At 43.8% G+C, this 16,351-nt stretch overlaps 1 protein-coding gene across 4 annotated transcripts; it reads right to left on the reverse strand.

Annotated features, from left to right (window-relative positions):
• Positions 1 to 45: 45 nt before the first annotated feature.
• Positions 46 to 15,333, reverse strand: LOC133000340 (arf-GAP with GTPase, ANK repeat and PH domain-containing protein 2-like). Of its 4 annotated transcripts, none has more exons than XM_061070250.1 (20): positions 15,198 to 15,333; positions 14,118 to 15,128; positions 9,603 to 9,661; positions 9,420 to 9,507; positions 9,161 to 9,246; positions 8,922 to 9,063; positions 8,693 to 8,827; positions 8,467 to 8,588; positions 8,144 to 8,305; positions 6,876 to 6,959; positions 6,507 to 6,611; positions 6,262 to 6,421; positions 5,336 to 5,464; positions 5,116 to 5,253; positions 4,864 to 4,923; positions 4,415 to 4,566; positions 3,146 to 3,236; positions 2,211 to 2,433; positions 1,137 to 1,440; positions 46 to 327 (listed from the first exon to the last, which is right to left on the reverse strand). In XM_061070250.1, the coding sequence occupies exons 1-20, from the start codon at positions 15,331 to 15,333 to the stop codon at positions 46 to 48; spliced, it is 3,669 nt and encodes a 1,222-aa protein (XP_060926233.1). The 4 variants fall into 4 exon arrangements, with proteins under 4 accessions (XP_060926233.1, XP_060926232.1, XP_060926235.1 ...); XM_061070249.1 differs by having other exon boundaries at positions 9,603 to 9,648; positions 14,105 to 15,103; positions 15,167 to 15,333; XM_061070252.1 differs by lacking the exon at positions 15,198 to 15,333 and having other exon boundaries at positions 46 to 108; positions 187 to 327; positions 14,118 to 14,439.
• Positions 15,334 to 16,351: the final 1,018 nt, after the last annotated feature.

The raw sequence follows: 16,351 nt of genomic DNA on the forward strand, positions 1-16,351 counted from the left end.
ACACACACACACATACACGCATGTTACACCACACCACATTTTTCATTATGACACTGCTCTTCTAGACGTGCTGTAGCTCAAACTGGTGCCGCTGCTCCTGTGGGAGATCTTGAGCGTCGTGGCAACCGTCAGGCTGGGCGCCATGGCAACAGGGAAGCTGGATGTGGTGGATGCTGCGAAGCCGACCGTTGTGGCGATGGAAGGGACCGGTTCGTTTGGGCATCCATACTGGAGCAGGATGTCGACACACTCCTGGCTGCCAGCGCTGCGAGCCAGAGCCAACGCCGTCAGGCCCTGAGCGTCTCGGTACCGCAAATCACAGCCGTACTGAATACACAGAGGAACAGAGGATCAAAAAATTGAAATAATAATAAATCTACCCTCTAATCCACATTTTAAGGAGGTTTTAACAAATGGTCAGTGAGGTCCAGGGGCGGATCCAGGGGTGGGGCGGCTCCTGAAGTGACCCTGTCTTGTAAACTAGTCACCTAACAATGCCAACAATAAATAGACAATTTGTCAATTTGTTTCTATTTTCTAAGCTTTTTTTGAAACATGAACATTGAAAAATTTTCAAAAATATATTCAGTGATGTGTGGCTTTGCTCAAAGCTTACGAGCTAACAGTAAACAAAGAATGACTCAAATGTGCACCTTTCTGAATCAGGAGTTGTGTATAGATGTTGAACATATAATTGGCCCCTCTGTGTAAATCGTGGCCCCTTCATGGCCTCTGATTTAGAGGAATCCGGGATCTTCCTCTGCTGAGTCCTAACCCTGACAGGGCTGCATGAAATTATCCTAACAAGACATGACTCAGTGAGCCAAACTGACTTTCACACATACACACTGCATCACCTCCAGTTTTCTGCTGACTCATGTGTTCCATTGCTTTTTGTTTCTCGCTGAGTTTCTTACTTACAGGTTATACAAGGGCAACATTATTATTTTTGCAAAAGCTTTGTGTGAAAAGTGGAGGTTTGCTGAGGACAACATTTAAAATCAAGTCAGACCTTCTCTACCTTCCCAGTATCATTATCTCTGCTCCTATGCGTCGCAGGACTCTGTTGTTTTGTTGTTTCTTTTATCACAACTGGCAGAACCACAGTGAGATTAGAGGAAGAGGGGAAAACGCACCCAGACGAGGAGCTGCGTCATCACCACATCGGCGTGCTGACAGGCGGCGTGCAGGGCCGAGCCGGGCAGTCGCAGCGCCAAGAGCGCCCTGGAGGAGAGGGCCAGACTGAGCGGTGCGTTAATGTCCTCCTTCGTGCAGTGAGCCAAGAGGAGCAGCAGCTTTGGGAGGTTGTGCTCCATCACTGCCAGCAGAAGGCGGCCAGATAGCGTGATGTCTGGGCCCTCTCCGGGAGTGGGAGGAGGCAACGGTGCCACAAACAGTTTCTGCTCATACTTGGCTCTGATCCACGACTCCCGCTCCTCTCTGAACAAGTACAGAAAGCAAAGAGAAACAGAAAATAAGCAAATGATCAGGGGAAAATATTCAGAGTTTTCTGTCTTTCTCCTGCACTGCTATGTACGTAGCTCGTATACCTATGTGTTTCAAAACATTTAAAGTCTCCCTCTGATGAAAATCAAGTTTTTCCACATGTTAACATGTTCCATTTTGTGCCTTTTATATGATAAAAGACACATTTTGAGTGCAATAAGCAGTCAGCAACATGGCAGAGTATTTCCACCTCAACACTGCAGTAAAGCAAATGCTCCGGTGACAAACCTGAGAAATCCATCCTGTCAACTTGAGGGTGGAGCTCAGTGGCAGGTGGCCCTTTGTGGGTGGGGAGATGGGGTCAGGGGCGGGGCCATATTAGAATATTTATAAACCCCAGTGACATCAGGAGAAAGGCGTAGAGTTACATAACAATGCCAATTAAACAGCTGTATTATGTGTCCCTGAGTCCAATATGAATTAAAATTCATTTGATTTTATATAATTGTTATAATTACGCAAAATCTTTGAACATAGTTATTAACTGGTATGTTTGGGCCAACATTGTCACTGTGGAATATTTGATAAAGTTCTGCATCCCCCATGAGAGGGATTGTTTTCGGAACAAAACTTTGGAATATGTATTAATTTGAGGAAGTAGGTGCAATAAGCTGCTGGACTGGGACCTAAGCAGTGTCGCCCCACATCACATCTATAATGTTACATCTCAAGGCATGATGTCTGGTGTTACCCTCTTGTCTTACCGTGAAGCATCAGGAGCTGGTTTGCGTCGCCCCAGTGTGCGCGCCTCCCACGTAGTGTTCACCATGTGGTTGCCGATGGCGCTGAGCACCAGAGTCAGCTCTCGGGGGAGGTCATCGAGGTCGAGCGAGCGAACACGCGTCAGATGGGTCCCCAGGTTCCTGTGGATCCCCGAACACTCGATGCAGATGAGAGCTCCCAGGTTCAGACTGGCCCAGGTCGGATCTAAATGGGAGATAAAGGATGCACAATGAAGTAAAGATGACACTTCATGTTGAAACTAAACCTTGTGCTTAGTTGACAGAGCTCTACCCTTTGAATTTGTTGTGTGCTAGTTTGACCATGTAATGTCACAACAATGTGCCCGCAGTTGAGTGAAACCCTGTTTGAACAAGTTTAAACGAAGGGCTGTTAAACCTGTGGCCAGTGTGCCAAACATTATATTCCCCCTGAAACTCCGGACCTTTAAAAATGTTCCAGCATCAGAGTAACAGCCAGGATTTCAACTATTTTCTTTTGCTCCAGTGATTTGTGAGACACTGATTTAAATTACAAGATATATATTAAGACCTTTTAACTGATTATATTTCCCCCCAATTTGTTTACTTTGTAGCCAGTTTTTCTATTATTCAAGTGAACTCAGGCACATCAAAATATTTGCACATCCTTTTCTAATGGGTTAATTTACCTTCTTAAATTATGAAATAGCAAAAATTTGGAGACAAAGAAACACATGCACCGAACACACACACAGACAAACACAGACACACAGCTCTCGCACCAGATGGATGTATATTTTGAAACCATGAAACATGACCAAAGAGAAAGGGTAGTTTGGAGTTATGACAAGACGCAAATGAGACAATGTTGAGAAATGCAACTAAATAAAGAAAGACATATGGATATGTACAGAGAGGAGAAAAGTTGTGTTACTGACTCGGAGCATCGCAGTCCACACAGAAGTTGTTGCCCTTTGCGTTGCGGATCGCCTGCAGAGCCACTGCTTCACTCTGGCTGTTCCTGCGAGCCTGTGGGACACACACAGGAAATGGTTCAAATGAAAGAAACTTCCCTCAGTGATATCTGGCCTGCTAACTGCTCTCATTGCTAATACGCTAATTATAATCCAAGTATAATAAGTATAATAATTAAATTATGACATGTATGGCACAGGAGAGGGCAGGCTCTGGTAAGGTCTTCTGCCCATCTTCCTTTGAAGCAGCACTAACGATGTCCTAATGGGTTGAGAAAAGTGTTCAAGGCATCTTCTAAGAGAAAAGTGTTCTTATCCAAGACTCCCAGGGCACAAATACACAGCACACAACCAGATTATACAGCAGATGCTGTCGCTTTATATATCACAACTTATATTTCACGAGATAATGAAATTCCCTCACCCGGCTCTCTGTGCACATAACAGATGCTCCCAAGTTATTCGAAGAAAAGATTATACAACTCAGTTTGGCAACAACTGCCGCATAATCCACATAGATATATTTTCACTGTCCACTGTCTGCTGTATATTTTAGTGACTAAAATCGTCTGGTTGCCTTTTCTTGAGTCTTATTTGGCAAATCAGTAAGTTTAACACTTTAACTTAATCATTGACTGAGATTGTTAAAATGTTTTCAGAATTTTGTTTGTGTCTTTAATGGAGCTCAGGTCTCATCCTGTTTCCCAAAACGATTTTATTCAATTTATTCTGTTTCTTCAGAATGATTCTGTTGCAGTGAGAGCAGATGGGAACACAGACGTCGTTTCAAGCCGATGTGCGGAAAGTGCACCGCACCACCTGCTTTGCATAACAAACCTCAGGTATGACTAACCCACCTCCATGCAAGCAGGTGCATTTCAGACCACAGAGAACTAAACAAGGCACGTGTTGGGTTGTTAAAATATTCATAACGTTGTTTGTTAGTTAAAAACCATCAATACACAAGGGAATAAGCAGAAGAGTTTCACGTGTTTTAAACATTTTATGTATGACTCAGCTGTTTTGAAGGGAATGTGAAGAGGCCTCTACTGACCTCACACCCATATTTATATATTTTTTTATATGAGAGAAATATCTTTTAAAGCCACACCAGTTGATTCATAGGTTACACAAACAATACAGAATTAATGAAGTAAAATAATGATTCTATTATCAACATAAAATACAGTGACTGCATTGTCTACAGTAAAGCTCCTTTTGGTCAGTCCTTGCCTTGTATTTGTTGCTCTCACACAGCTGCAGACTGGCCAGGATCTGGCTCTCGATGGCCTGGACCCAGGAATCTCTCTCCTCCACACCCTGGGCTTCAAAGTGCCACGTCTGGCCGGTGCTCGACACGATAAGGAAGTCAAAGTTATCCTCATCTGACACAGACACACACAGCAGAGATTAGATGCTATTGTTCCAATGGAGACGGCAAATGCAGAATTCCCTGCAGCAGGTTCCATTTGCACCTGAGCAGTTAAACATTATGGTAAACAATGATTCAATTTCAGTGAGTTACACGCTCAAATTTGCATTGTTGTAAGTAGACTATTTAATTACTGTATATGATATATAGACTTTGAATTGAAAGATGAGTTGCTACAATGCTGCAGGAACAGAGTCAGACAAACAGATGTGTTCAGAGGGTCAGTCAGAGTGTGACAGATCAACATTACCTGTCTTGCTTACGTTTCTTAAGCTACCAAAGCTTTTAAGTTTCCACATTTTGCGCTTGGCTGCATTAGAAGACGCCATGACAAAAAAACAAAGAGACAGAAAAATTCATGTTTCAAGGATAAACCACCAATTTAATACACAAAAATGTGGTGACATATTACTATTTAGAATAATAATATGATATTTGCCTTTATTGTTAGAAATTTGTGAATGCTAAATATAAAAACTAATTTTGGGTTATGAGAATTTACCGTCAGCTTGGCCCGTGGCAGCGTCTCCTTTCTGGTTCATGCTCTTCTTCCTGCGGTGCTTCTTCCTGTCGGCCACTGGGGAGGCACAGCCTACGTCTTTGGTGGAGGAGGAGCTGGAGACTCCCTCGACTGCAGAGTCTAGACACGAAATCATAGGAGAATGTATTTTATACATGTATTATGTGAATGAAAAATGCATGACTCTAAGTCCTTTACTCACCCACACTCTGAGCGGGGTTGGATAAAGTGGAAGGACACCGTTGCACCCCTCTGTTGCTCCTCAGGAAGAGCGCACCGCCCAGCCCTTCCATTTCCTCCACTTGCAGGAGGCCGCTGGCACTTACAGGCACTAAAGAGACGGCAGCGAGCGGACACTCAGTAACAGAGAAATGTAGCCAAACACTGCATGTTAAAACTGAGCTCCTGAGGTTTAAATTACATCACTGACTCGGTATGAACACCAGAGGAAATAAAAGATGCAGAGTGTTACTGAGGAAATGTTTAAGTGGTTGCCAAAAAACTTGTAAAATCCCTCATGGTGCTCGCTTGCTCTTTTGCAAAGATTTTGTATAATATCAAGATTTTCCCCTCTTTCTGGTACAGAGGCTTGATCCGCTCCTCGTCAAAGAACCGTACATTTACTGTGGCTCAGAACCCTGCACATCCCCAAATCTACTATTTTATTTTCCTTTAACTCCTTAACTGTTTTAGTACAGACACACACACACACACACACACACACACACACACACACACACACACACACACACACACACACACACACACACACACACACACACACACACACACACACACACACACACACACACACACACTAATATCCATATAATATCCATCCATCTGTTATCTATACCGTTTGTCCTTGGACGACAACACCCAGCTGAGACTGGACTGTGAAATCATTCATTCACATTCACACCACAAAATAAAAACACGCACGTGTAGAACATGCAAACTCCACACAGAAAGGCCCCTGGCAGAGCCTGGATTTGAACTGGGAACCTTCTTGCTTAAGTAGGTAGATTTTCTTTTTGTTTATGATTCATGCTAAAGCCCCCGCCCCACACACACACACATCCTCTAATGGTGTAAAATGCAGATAACCCTGTACGTGTATTCTCTGACCTGGGCTCAAACCCTCGGGTCCAGGCATGTCTTTAACCCGGCCATTGAGCCCGGCTGGGGGGCCGCAGGCTGGTACAGCTCGAGGTGGTCGCTTTCCGGGCACTTTCACCGTCACTCTCAGCAGGTCCATCTCCTTCCCCGGGGTATTCAGCATGTAGTCCTGCCGAGACAAACAACAACTGTTAACCATCGACCAGCAGCGGCATCATCCTGCTTTACAGCGCCCTGTCAACACCCGGACTCACATTGACACTGGAGTGATAGGACAGTATGCCGTTGTTGGACAGCGTGACATACTTCTTCTTCCACTCTTTGTTGAGCGAGCTCCCGCTGCGCTTCAGCAAGATGCCCTGATGGAGGTGACGAAACCAGAGAGGGAGAAATTATTGGCAAAGTCTGGTGTGTTCATCTCACAGATTTCAGCGGCACGAAGACCGTCGGCTGCCAGAGACGCCCACCAACCATTCAGCCGGTCGATTTAGGAGATCACAACACTTCATCACTCCACATGATGAAATTGCATTCACACCTTTGATTTCGAGTGACTGCTGGTGTGACGTCCTCTGCAGACGGTCATTAGATAACACTGCACATGCTGCTGATCTGTGTCCTACCTGTTTGATGGGGATGGAGCGTCCAATGCCCAGATCGCCCTTATAGTCGGCACTCCTCCTGTTTGAGTCGCTGCCCCTCCGACCCTGGAGGGAAACAAATAACGAATGGTTAAAGATATATTGTATAAGAGTGGGAGTTTTCCCTTTGAATAACTGCGCTTTCAAAAAAATCCATTAATAGAACAGCATTTGGAAATGGGAAGGGGATTGCAGCTGACTGGTTATAAATGTGAGCAGTTTCCAGAGAAATTACAGGGCCATCAGGGCCATTTCCATTTGCATTAATCAATATTCTTATCTAAAAAATGTATTAAATGATAATACATTAATGTAAAATGAAAGGGTCTGCTCATAGTAGCAAACATCCAGATTACCATCACATGACTGTGCAGGTCCACTCAGCTAAACAGAGCGGCTGAGCATCTTTCAGCTCATTGTTTTGTTTTCAATGTCGCAAACTGTAATTTGTTGATTCACTTTGATCATTCTCAGCCTCACTAGGCAGCTGCTCTTAACTAAACAAAGTCCTTAACCACTCTGACGACTTTCTTCCCAGAAACAACAGTAGTCAAAGTAATTGAAAAGCTGGTGAACAGAGAACAGAGTTTGGCACCAGAGGGCAGGAGAGGTCAGAAAGGAGCAAGGACCAGTTAGATCAAATGTCAGTGCCAATTTATTTTTAAAAAAATTTGCCCCTGAGGGACAAGAATCAATAAATGCAGAGAACCTGTATCCATTGTATACTATATTTTGTTAAAAAATTGACAAGCAATAACTTTAAGTAACTCAAAACATGAGAAAAGTTTGACACTCTTCTTTTTATCTTTCTGTGTCTTCATCTGCCTTTTCCTATCCTCAACCAGTTGTTATGAGAAATAAAAGACATCTTCTTTAACAGTTGAGCCAAATCCACATCATGATGAATCTGATGTGCCTTCCGTTCCTACTTCATGGGCCCTGTGAGCAAACTGTTCACTGTGATCTAAAGTAAATCAGAAGGGTTCGTATCTTTAAGCAAATAAATTGTATGAAACAGACAGATTTCATACTGGGATTAGAGAATTTCCAACGGTGTTCTTCCAATGAGCCTCAGTTTGACTTTCATTGTGTGGAAACATGATTTCAGAACTTAATGAGATTTTTTCTTTCAATCTGGAAACCTGTTGAGTTGTGGGGTCAGTCAAAGACAAAGAAAAAAAAAGAAAATGCTGCCAAAGCACGTCTGAAGCTTGGGACCATAAACAGACAATGATTTCCTCTGTGTGTACCGCAAATCGAGAGGTGCGTCTTCGGGTGGCGCTGCGGACTGTCCCTGGCGTGCCACTGTCCTGTTTCTCCCCCCTCGCTGTCCTGCCGATCTCCTTATGGCTGATGACAGGAGTGGAGGGCAGTGAAGAGGAGTAATCGCTGCTCTGACCACCGTTACTGGCCTAAACAGAGCGGAGGAGAGTGGGTGGAGGGGGGTAATTGAGTTTGACACTACTCTGTGCGTATAGTCTTTAGAATAGCCTGGCTGCAAACATGAAAAATACGCTAAATGGTGGAACTTGTTTCAGAGAGTGTGGAACAGATGGTCAGGAAAAAGGTTTACCTGTCCTGGAAAGACGCCTGACACTGGGGTGGAGCCTCCAGAATGACTGGGAGAGTTGGGGAGAGATTTACAGGAGGCCAGCAAAGCAGCTTGTTTCTTGGCTGCCATGATTTTCTGAGCAGCTGCGAAACAGGAAAAAAGACACAAAACCGTCACATATCTGCTTCTTCTGCAGTCTTATGCACTGTGCTCCATATTCTGCTCGGGCTCTGACAGGGACACACACCATCAGTGAAGACTCTGTTCACGTTGAGGCCGTACGTGGCACAGGTTTCATAGTAGGTGCAGCGCCGCACATCTGAGCACAGCTGTCGGGCCCTGGCGTCATCGATCACTCTGGGGTTGGTGCTGCTGATCTTATCTGGAAACAAGAACAAACAACACAACAGATACAGCGCGAGTTCACCTCTGCAAACATTTCGATGAAAGCATGTGTGTGTGTGAGCTTGCGCTACCCTGAGTGCCAACTACTACGAAAGGTATCTCAGCGATGGGCCGGTGGATGGCGAGCTGGTGGTACATTTTGTAAACTTCCAGGAAGCTGGCCTCATTTTCCAGACTGAAAACTAAGATTACTGCATCCACCCAACTCGCAAACTAAGGAAAAAGAGGGAGACGAATAGTAGTCACAACTCACAGGAGCAGTGGAATTTGTTGTCTATTATTTTGAAGTCCTGATCATTTCTGGACTCACCTGAGCTTCAGGCAGCTCTGTCTCCTCTCTGATAATCAAAAGGTGGCTCTGTCCGTCAACTAGGACATCCTTGATATACTGCCGTCCTGCAGATATAGGAATAAACAAGAGTTATATGATTATTATTATTCAAATAGGCCCTGGTGTTGTCTGTTTTAATGCTTTTAGAAATCTCTGCTGTGACAAAAGTCTTTTATTAGTTGTTTTCCTGACTTAAAAACACACATGACAGCTGTAGACGACAACATGTGACACCCACCCTCAGCGTTTTCCAGCGGCAGGTAACTTCCTGTCAGGTGTCTGTGGACCAGAGCAGACTTCCCACTGCACAAACCTCCCAGAACACCCTTGACACAAAAAGATGGAGATAAATAAAATGTTTAATAATTATAAAATCTTATACCCAGTTGTTTGTAAAAGCTGTATATCTCAACGTGCTCACCAGGTGAAGCTCTTGTACAGTTTGGCTCATGGTCCATTCTTGACTGCTGGTGACTGCACCTAAGGAAAGACATTGACAGCAAAGACAAAGGTGTGAGGTGGAAAATCATCAGCACTGTAATGAGCGGATGTATTGGTAACACAACAATGAACAAGAAACAAAACTACAAGTAATACAAAAGATGCTGGAAGATAAAACCCGCTCCCCAGAAATGTTTGTTCTAGAAACACAGTTTGACAGCAAGATGCCAAACTGTTTTTCTAAATGTCAGTCTGCTTCATGGAGTGTGTCTAAAAAATACGAGGTCTTAAATGATGCAAACAGTGAATACATCTTTGAAAAATCGTAGCCATATCCATGAGTTTTCTATAGAATCAGTAAAAGTAGCAAATTTCAAAATGAGGAAAGCAATGCTATGGTGCAGCATTTGATTCGAATGTAGAGAGCACAGCCTGAAATGCAATCAAGCTGCACCAAATTTCACACACTCCTAAATATCACTCCCCAGATGCCATCAAACCAAATACCATCTAAACAACCATCACCATAGTTTTGGATGCTTCAAAATGTTAAGAGTTGAGCTTTTCTTTTTTTTCTGGTTTTGTTTTTCCGAGATAAGCACGTCCACTTGGAAGCAACGACAGGATGACTGAGCACTGACAAAGTATTTAACAATCACATTTTGTTCCAAGTCTCATGATGACAAATCGCTGTTTGGTTATAATCAAATGAGTACTCAACTTATTAACTGTGAACATAGCAAACTTCCAGACTGATTTATTCTTCAGCCTCAACAAATTAGATGTTAGACTAAGCGTCTCAAAAATTGATAAAGGAAGAATAGACAGTGAGGGTATTTACATTTTTCAGCCTTAGTGTGGAAGTTCCAACATCACAGCAACTGTTAGAGCGTATGCTAATTTTCATGACTTTCAGAACTCATCTTTAATCTAATTCTGGGGTCAAAGAAACATTTCCTAAGATTAAAACCTCTCATATTCAGCCCTTCTTTAAAGAAGTGAAGATTCAGCTTGTACATTATGCAACACTAAATTTGAAAACAACTAGTTCTTATCTTGATACAAGATAACATGAATCCACAAGTGTAAAGCATTTACAATCCTCTAGACAACAACTGATAAACATTTTACACTTTAAAGGTTCAAAGTCTTGATGATCTAAACATTGTGCACTGAGGGTTTTAGGTCCACTCAGTAGAAAGGTGTCTCTGTGAATGGTGACTGACAACAGGTCTCCACGTCCTCCCACTGTCCAGATATGAAGCCAGAATACCCCGTATCCGAATACCACTTGTAGATTATGTGCAGTAGCGATCCACGGATGGAGAAGGAATATCAATCTTAGGGCAAAATTTTTCAAGCTGTATTTGACTGTTAGTTTGATCCATGTCACACCCACTAACATGGAGGAAGCGAGATGTATGACCTATACTGCAGCCAGCTGCCAGACACTCAGATCAAGACGCAATACACACACACACACACACACACACACACACACACACACACACACACACACACACATACACACACACACACACACACACACACACACACACACACACACACACTGAAGCTGTGGGGTCACGCTGTGCTCGGGCGGGGCCACGGCGTCGCCACAACTCTCTGGGAACACTGATTCTAACTTTGAACCCCCCACCACTCTCCCTGAACCACATCTCTGGGCAATCCCCACGCCCCCACACTCCCCTCCATCAGCGGCGTCACGCCACAGACCAAATAGCATCTCTTAGCGCTTGCTGTTGCCATGGCAACTCCATTTTCCAGAAGCCTCCAGCCCAGGTCTCTTTACAATAAACGGTCTCTCATGGATACAGCGACGTGTGTGAGTGTGTGTGAGCGGCATGAAGACACGATGTCCACCTGTGCACACACGATGCTGAAAAACGATGTGCCTTACGTTTTATTCCACGCTGATCCATATTTTCACTTTAATTATGATCAGGATGGATCATCTGTCCTCAGACTACCAACATGATAGGCTTAAATTACAAGTCCTACACGACACACTGTTGACGATGCTGCTCACAAACACAATATAGCAGCGCGGAATGAATCGGCTCCATTTGTGGGCTGATTAACTCTCTGCACAGAGCAGGAAGCAGCAGGTCCCTGCTCTCCTCACTCCTCCGATGAACACAGCTCTGTGTCTCCCCAACCTTAATTATTCATGTCCCACTTACTCCTGACAAATTATTCAGAGCTTACTCCGATCCTACTCTCTCTGTCAAAGATGATTTTCTTTAGAAAAGATTAATCAAGATAAAAGATTGATAAAGTTGCATCACTTCCTTTACTTCAAATAGACGAGTCTGAATATTTCATGAGGTGTTTTCATAAGTTCTGACTAGACTGAATTAATTTGTGTGTCAGGGTTTGGGAAATTCACCAAAAACAGATAATTAAGTACATAGCGCAGAGACATTCATACTATTGTATCTTGTAATGTGCTCTAGTCACTATTATAACACCTACAGATGAAGCTCTAGTAGAATGCTACAGTACCAACAGTATTCAAACTTGATCTTTAACATTTAAAATTGAATCAGTCCTATTAGCGTGAGTTCGTCGTAGATCTCGATTTTAAAAGATAAGACACATTTCGAAGGGTTCAATTTGGTGCAAGTTGAATTCCTTTGAGGGGAAAGTTGGGCCTTGGCAGGGAATGCGCTCTGCTGAGTGCTATTCTAGTCTGTTTGTTGGTTGGTTGGTTGGTTTGTCTGCAGGATTATGCGAAACTACAGAACAGATTTCCACAGAAATTGGATGGATGGATGGGAAATGAGCCAAGAAAGAACTCATTACATTTTCGGGCGAATCCGGACAAAGGGGCGGATTAAGGAATTTGTTTTCACTTTCTTTAACATTGCGAGATAGGCTGTTTTGGACACTTTCACCAACTTCCCAGAGAATAATTCATGGACTTGGTGAAAAAATCGGACTTATTCATAGGATGATCTATGAACGTGTGCATTTCGTTGTAGCCTGAATGAATCCGAGGGGACTTTTGGGCTTTGGTGGAAGTAGGAGCTCTACTTTTGACATTTGGATGCATTCTTCTGGAAAATCTGATATTTATTAATCGGTCAACTAATGATTATCAATTAGTCTGTCAATTATAGTCTTGAGTAATTGATTGTTAAGTCTATAATATCTCAAGGACATCCTACACTATCGTGTTTGTTCTGAACATGGTTCCAGAATAGAAAATACAAAGTTTACATTTAATGAGATAAAGAAAATTCTCATACTTGAGAGGCTGGAACCATTTTAATAATTTCACATTAAAATGACATCACAGATTATCAATTTACAACTTACCTTTATTACTTTATCTTAATTTTCTGTCAGGTCACTAATCAAATTATTGACGTATTGACAAAGCTGAAGATCATTATGGTGTCTGAGTTATATGTTTACCCTTTGAAGCCATCAGCGAATATTAAGAGGATAAATGTTTCAGATGTTCAGATCCTTAAAAAGTGTAACCCCCCCGCAGAGTGGAAGAACGGCCTCCTGTGTTTCTCCTCTTCAGAGACGTTTTATAGCTCTGAGTCGTCCCGACTGACTGTGATTGAATTTTCACCAAACTTAGTTATTTTAAGTGATGTAGCACTCACAAGTCATTTCAGATACACTGAGAACCGGGGTGTAATAAAACAGCTGAGATGTTTCAGCAAAGGAAGAAAAGATTAGAATCTGGAAATGAAATCTTTCTTCGCCCTGTATGTTATTATCTTATTACTGCACATGTTGCAGACAATTAGTGTTCACCTGTAGCTTACCTGTTAACTTTTCATTAGAGCGGGTAGAAAGTGTAACTCTACTCGCAGAAGATAAGACCATAGGACACTAAAGTAATATTATTGCTTTAGCCTGAATTCACTTTGCATGACAATATGCCTCATACATTTTCCTCTTAAGTTAATATCGCAACATTGTGTGATTCCCAGGAAAACAAATAAAGGAAATGATTAAATTGAGTGAGAGCATTAGAGTGTCACTAGGACAAAGAGGGTCTATACACATCCAACAAAATTGTCTTCTCAAGTCCAAAGTGAATAATGATGGTCAAACCAAAACAGCACTTGTTGATAGAGGGAAGAAATAAATCAATTTTGGTGCGGATACAGACAGTTTAATTCCACTTTACTAAACTTTGTTGTGATAGGGCGTTCATCAACATGTCTTTTTATTACTTGGAGAATAATTTGGGTTTATGGGACTAACATTCATATGTGTGTGCACTTTTAGTGCAGAGAGACTCTTGGTGGAGGTATGTGTTCTCCAGAGTGCCAGTTCTAGTTTTCGTCTTTTTTTTTTTTTTAAGCATCACTGTGGTGCTCATAATGACTTGCATTTCATGAAGAAGAAGAGTCTAATGTATACAGCTAAATTGATCAGAAATGCTGGTGTAACATTTCATTGATTTTCCATTAAAGGTCGTGTTCGCAGGTACACGAGGTGAACTCACCTTCCTCTTCACTTGAGCCCCTCTCCACAGCTGGATAGAGAGTACATGCCGTGTTAACAGTAGGCGGCACAGCTGCACTTTTGGTGAAAATCCCACTGATGAACTTGAGCATCTTGCGGTCACGAGGTGGAGCTCGCTGGATTGTTCCTCCCTGACCCTCCTTCCCCTTCCTCAGGTCATCAGAGAAGGAATGTAGGTCGCTGTTGTCCAGGGTACGACTAGTTGTTTTCCTCTGAGGCCTGCAAACGTCCGTGGCAGGAGGCGTGGGCAAAGAAACAGAAACGGTCTTAAATCTCTCCCCCTGTGGACTGTCCCGCATCATTATGCCTGAAAACCCACCGCTGATGGGAGCTCCAGGGCGAATGAGCGTGCCCCTGCCATCGCTGTCGGCCCACGACGCCCGGTAAGGCCCCAGAGTTGTAGCTGCCATTAGGGCGGAATGGTCACGGTTGTCCCTGCGGTCCAAAGTCTTAGCAGAGTGGTACAGGCTGCTGTTGGCCTCTCTGAGCTCCCTCCAGGCTGCAGAGTTGCCTCCTGCATGAGGCCTCATCAGGACCTCAGGGCGCTGGCCAACCTGCGGAGGGATGGAAAACGGGAGGCTGCAACGTGAGCGGCTGCTCAGGTCTGCTCCATTTTCTCCCTTCAGGTAGAGCATGGGGGGCTCCCGGTAGAGCTCGGTCTTAGGGCGCAAGGCGTCTGAGCGAGGCCCCTCTCTGCGGAAAGTTCCCTCAGAGGAAGTTCCTCCGTACACTTTGACCATTTGCCGAACAGGTGCATGTATGTGATAACTGTCTTTGCTTTTACCAGTTGCTGGTAAAGTGTCTTTTTGGTGTCTGTACGTTTCCCTCCACTCAGGTTTCCTTCTGCTCTCAGTGGGGGTTCCATACTTGACCGGCACCTGCTCCACATATTCTTCTTCCACCTGTGCGATTTCTTTTCCCACCACTTCCGCACATACAAGTCCTTCGTCCTTTTCAGGGACATCTCTAACCTCCTCCGTCTCCTCCTCTCCCTCCCCCTCCTCCCCCTCCTCCTCCTCCTCCTCCTGCTCCTCCTCCTCCTCCTCCTCTTCTATCTTCTTCTTGGGGCTCCCTTCCCCCTCTGGAAGAGCCTCCTTCTGGGTCTCTGCATCATCCTCTGGCACAGCCTCAACCTTCACCAGAGTGAGGGAGATGAGGTAGGTGGTGCGTCTCTGTGGGTTGCCGGCGTTGCTCATTGGGACGGCAGACACCTCAGCACAGTGGCACCTGCTCTCTGACCTAGCCAGACCTACACACCTCCGTCATGGCAACCGGGATGAGACTGGAGCAGAGCAGACAGAAGATGTGGGATCAAACACAGGTACCTGAACAAACCTCGTGCTGCTGTCTGACATCAGGCGTGTGTCAGGAATCCCTCTATCCTTTTAAACCCTTTAATAAAGACATGACGAGTCAGAGGGAAAAAAAGAGGAATACTTCGAATTGCAAATTGTCAGAATCTATTTAAAAGGCTGACCCAGTGGTGAAACAAGTCTAGACTGTTTTCTTAATGCCTCCATTAATCCTCTTCAATGCACACCGCTACTACTGCTCTCTACCACTGATTCATTCATAATCCTTGCCCGTGTCTGCTCAGCTTTCCTTCTTAAACTCATTAATTCTCTACAAACCTGACACACACAGACAGAGAAGGACGTTTCTTTTGATAGTGTTGATGCCTCAGCCTCAGATTTCAGCCTGGAATTATGCAACAGTCAATACATTAGGTTGATCCGATTCTTGAATATAGGACTGAAATTAATACAGGCTGAATAATGCCACCTCACTACGGCATGTGTCATGGCTTTTGCTCGTATCATACCTTAATTTTCCTGAAGAAGATCCATTGCAAAGCTCTGTGTACATTTCATTTGATGAGGACTTTATCTCGCCATCGGATTACCGCTCATATCAGATGGCACATCAAAGCAGACTGACAGAAAAAAAAAAAGGAAGAGCTGCATCTGATGGGTCCAGGAGAAAAAACAGGTGAGATGGAACAGGGGGGGAGAAAACGTCAAAATGGAAATCATTCATTTGTCACGAAGCGTCTGGCAGCTGGAGCCTCCATTCGACAATGTCATGCATAAAATTATGAGAGAACGGTGTGAGGGTCACAGGGAGATGCTGAAAAACATCTGTTGTTATGTCTCCAATTTTTTTGTCCTCCAATAGACATGAAGTCGCTGCATCCCCGAGCAAAGCCTCCTTGTG

This window comes from Limanda limanda, chromosome 4, assembly GCF_963576545.1.
Source record: "Limanda limanda chromosome 4, fLimLim1.1, whole genome shotgun sequence".
NCBI lineage: Eukaryota > Metazoa > Chordata > Actinopteri > Pleuronectiformes > Pleuronectidae > Limanda > Limanda limanda.